The 4,697-nt window shown below is 41.2% G+C and overlaps 1 protein-coding gene across 1 annotated transcript in view; it reads left to right on the forward strand.

The window, feature by feature from the left end:
• Positions 1-4,697, forward strand: part of suco (SUN domain containing ossification factor) — a gene marked incomplete in the record, with an annotated part of 88,481 nt that overhangs the window by 40,909 nt on the left and 42,875 nt on the right. Inside the window, 1 exon segment of the mRNA XM_014030831.1 lies at positions 881-968. Within this exon segment, the coding sequence (XP_013886285.1) occupies positions 881-968 (88 nt within the window).

A 4,697-nucleotide genomic window follows, 5' to 3' on the forward strand; every position in this document is an offset into this window, starting at 1 on the left:
AAACCAAAATACAGTTTCAAAGAAAATTAATTCAAATTCAAATCATTAAATTCAGTTTCAATTTTGTGAAATTAATTTTCAAACCAATGAATTCAATTTCAACTTATGAATATACAGATTCAATCTGAGCAATTCAGATTCACTTCCTGCTGACACAAGATTGATCCCGTACAGAACCACCACAGTGAGAACCTACAAGCTGCTGTCAGAAAGGCCTCAAAACAAGCCGCTCTTGGAAAATAACGTATGATTTCAGGGATGTGATCAGTGGCTGAAGGCTGCTTGTGGGTCATTTAGTCAGAACAGAAACAGCATCTGCAGGCAAGTTTCACATGAATGTTTCAAATATTCATAGAGCAGATCTGCTCAAGCATAGAGAAACTTTCGACAGCTTTGTGTATCATCCTGACTTGACCTGCTTTCAGCTGCTTCATGGTTGAACGATGATAAAGTGCATGTAAGCCAGAGAATGCTTCTTTTCATCAGCATTCTTTTGCTTATTTGGAGCAACAAACTGTTGACTAATCTGTGTGAGGCACACATTCTTGTCAGGTTGTTTGGGGTTTTACATAAGAGTCTGTCTGAGTTGGTGGATTTTTAGGATCAGACACTTTTGTGAGGTCCAAAGGGTATTTACATAATCCATGAACAATATAATTCCCAGCCCCATGTATGTCTACACTGAAACAGCCAGGGGCTAGCTGAGTACCATGAACTGTGCATGAAAGTCTTGATTATTGAAGCACATTAGACTTTATGAATATGTGTATATGAGTCACTGATGCCAAGTAACCAGTTTGTTCTCTTCACAGCAATGCTATAAGGTATTTTGTACTGTGTAGATGTGTGACTTGGATGTTTTTGTGTTTCAAATGGGGAGGCTGAGGTCAAAGAAGCTGATCCTTCAGTATCCAGTAAAGATGACTTCCACACCTTTGATGAGTGGAGGAAGCAAGTTATGGAGAAAAGTAAGTGCAGACATAAAACATGTTCAAATTCATGTAAATAGAAAAATAAATCACAACTGTAATGCCTTTTTTTACCGTACCCTTATTACCATGTAATTAAAAATAAAAAAATGTAATTAAATGTAATTACTACCTTATTACCTTGTAATTACATGGTAATAAGGGTACCTTTAAAATAAAGCATTACCATCACAACTACAGGAGAAATAATGAGTTGTATATGTTTCAGTAGATGAATACTAATCCATCCATTCAGGCACCTTTCACTTATTCTGAGTCTGGTCTCAGGGGCCAGCAGCTTGAGCTGGGGGTCCAGACCTCTCTTTCCACAGCCACCTTTTCCAGTTCTTCTGGGAGGACTCCAAGGTGTTCCCTGACCAGGCAAGAGACATAGTCTGTGTTCCCTGACCAGACAAGAGGCATAGTCTGTGTTCTCTGACCAGACAAGACATAGTCTGTGTTTCCTGACCAGACAAGTGACATAGTCTGTGTTCCCTGACCAGACAAGAGACATAGTCTGTGTTCCCTGACCAGATAAGAGACATAGTCTGTGTTCCCTGACCAGACAAGAGACATAGTCTGTGTTCCCTGACCAGACAAGAGACATAGTCTGTGTTCCCTGACCAGACAAGTGACATAGTCTGTGTTTTCTGGCCAGACAAGAGACAGTCTGTGTTCCCTGACCAGACAAGAGACATAGTCTATCATGTCCTGAGTCTTCGTCGTATATGTCTGAAGCACCTCCCTATGGTGGTGTCCAGGAGGCATCCTCACTACACCTCTCGATGGAGGAGCAGCAGCTTTACTCTCCTTTCTAGAGGACTGAACTTCTCGGCCTATCTCTAAGGGAGAGTCCAGCTACCCTGCAGAGAAAACTCATTTCAACCACTTGTATCCACAAACTTATTCTTTCAGTCACTACCCAAAGTTTGTGACCATATGTGAGGGTAGGATCATAGACCGACTGGTAAACYGAGAGCTTCTCCTTACAGCTCAGCTCCCTCTTCACTACAACAGACCAGTACAGAGTCTACAACTCTGCAGAAACTGCACTGATCCGTCTATCAGTCTCACGCTTCATTCTTCCCTCACTGTGAACAAAACCCCAAGATAATTGAACTCCTCTACTTGAGGCAGAACTTCACCCCCAACCTGGAGAGAGCAATCCACCCTTCTCAGACTGAGGACCATGTCAAATTTGGAGGTACTGATCCTCATCCCAGGCGCTTCACACTGTTAAATAAGAGATGGAATCCACAGAACTGGACTCCGTGCACCGAGAAATTCTATCCGAAAAAATTATGATCAGAGTTGGTGAAAACATTCAGACCAGGGGCCTCATGCATAAAGGATTGCGCAGCTTTCACACTAAAAGTTAACGTAGGGACAAATTTAGAAATGTGCGCCGCACCAAAATATTCAGATTTATAAATCCATGCGTATGCAGCTTCCTGCGCACCTTTCCTTTATACATCCCAATGAAGGTGGACCTGAGTGCATGTGAGACACCTCCCCTGACACGCCTCCACTTAAATCTGTAAAATAGATGTAAATGTGTCCAGTGTGTGAGATTCTCCTCCGATTCCTCTCTGTGGGATTTAGATGCAGGAAAATTATGCATTAAATGGAGAATGAGTGAGAAAACTGTCTGAATAAGGAGTGGGGTGACATTGTTTTATGTGGCGCATTTGCACAGGATAACCAAAGCCTGAGATTTTCCTGAAATTTACTGACGTCTCCTGAATGTGATGTTGAAGTCTGGTTAGTTGTTGTCTATTTAGTTGAACACAGCGTTGAACGGACATTTAAAAAAAATAAATAAAAATGAAATAAAAAAAACAAACATTACGTTATCCACTTATTCCTCTCTCCTTTGCTCCTGRGTTACAGCAGGCGCTGTCATCTCCACGTACAGACCCCCACCCCCACCAGTGGGTACGAATGGTAGCCTATGGATTTTTAGTAAAAAATATAGATTTTTGAGGCTCGTTAGACAGGTAAACGTCCAAAGGGGTTGACATATATGAACACCTGCCCAGCTGGTGAGGGTGCGCGCCTGGTGCGAGAATCTACCCAAAGCACAGCTGCTGCACTACAGCCACAACTCAACTCAACATCAGCCAGAAGGTCACACACAGAAAAAATAATTATTCTTACCGWACAGTGAGACACCATTTGCATCTGATTTTGCTCCCTCGCTTCAGCCTTTTTTTTGTTTTATTATTATTTTTTTATGCTGCACGTAATGTGTCGGGTTTTTCTGGCCCGAGACCCAAAAGGTTTTCAACTATGTGACAAAACTATAAAACCAGTTTACAGACTGGACAGAGGTTATTTTGATCATTTTTAGACTGATCTATTTTCTTGTCTGAGGTTAAATAATATTTAGTCCCGGGGTTCAGTTTCATCATGGTTCAGTTTAAACATTAAAAACTCAAACTAAAATAAAAACCTAACAGCGTGTTCAGACGCTCCTTACATCCAGAAAACAAAACAGAGTCATATTTCTGTGGATTCAGGTCAGATTCGTGACTTTGTGAGTTAAAACTGTCGACTGAAAAACTTTGCGTGGCTGCCGCACATTCTCACGGCAGGTGAAAAGTGTGCGTAAATATACACACACTTTCACGCAACGTTGGTTTTGATACATCCCAATGTGGGCGTAGAACCTGGCGCACGTAACATTTTTGTGCGTACGCACCYTTTATACATGAGGCCCCTGGTGAAGCCCAACCCCCACCCTGAAAGGGTTCAACTTACAATGAACCAAGCTCTCGCACCGCTTGTATAGACTGAATGGCCCATAACAACGGACCCACGATTCCACACTCGCAGAACACCCCGACAGTGTGGAACAACTGTGGAACATGGTCAAATGCCTTCTCCAAGTTCACAAATACATGATGGGCAAACTCCCATGACCTCCTAGTGAGGGTAAAGAGTTGGTCCAAGGGTTCCACATCCAGGACAGAACCCGCATTGTTCCTCCAGAATCTGAGGCTCGACCATCGATTGGCCTCTCTTCTTCAGTACCTCTAGATCTTAAACTTTGTCACAATGTAACTCCTAATTTTGGTCGAAACAGTATAATTTAAGCATTGAATCAATACCTAAATTAAACTGCATCGACCAAAATATTGGACTATTGATATAATAAAAATATCAGAAAAACKGCCATGAACACCAATATTTACTGTACCTACAAACCTGACGTCATTTAAGATATCTTTAATTAGAGTTATGACTAGCAGGGGTTGACATAAGTGTTATTTAGGTTGTCTGAGACCTGTCTTCGTTTCGGACAACCAGATCCCGCCTCCTGGTTGTCCGTTGGACAAACAAAAAGTAAGATATAAAGTTCTCCTCTGCAATGATTAACCCTCATTTGTAATAATGAAAGGAGAAAAAACTTTTAATTCAATTCAAAAAATGTATTAATTTCATTAAAAAATAACTATGTACAATAAAAAACAAAGAAAATACACAAATCAAAATAAAATGAAAGGCAGCAGATGAAGAATAAATCTTATAATGTCTACGGGACCACATTGATTTTAAATAAGGTGTAATACACTTTCTCACCACTAGTAGCAGTAGTGCACCACTCAGATGTTTAACAACTTTTTAATATGTAGAAGAAGAACCTTAGAAATCTGCTGAAAATGGCAAGTACACTTCGCTGCAGCATGCAGAACGGGGCGGTGACAGACCTTTCCGTCAGTCCCATTC

The sequence above is a fragment of the Austrofundulus limnaeus genome, unplaced genomic scaffold, assembly GCF_001266775.1.
Source record: "Austrofundulus limnaeus strain Quisiro unplaced genomic scaffold, Austrofundulus_limnaeus-1.0 Scaffold1124, whole genome shotgun sequence".
NCBI lineage: Eukaryota > Metazoa > Chordata > Actinopteri > Cyprinodontiformes > Rivulidae > Austrofundulus > Austrofundulus limnaeus.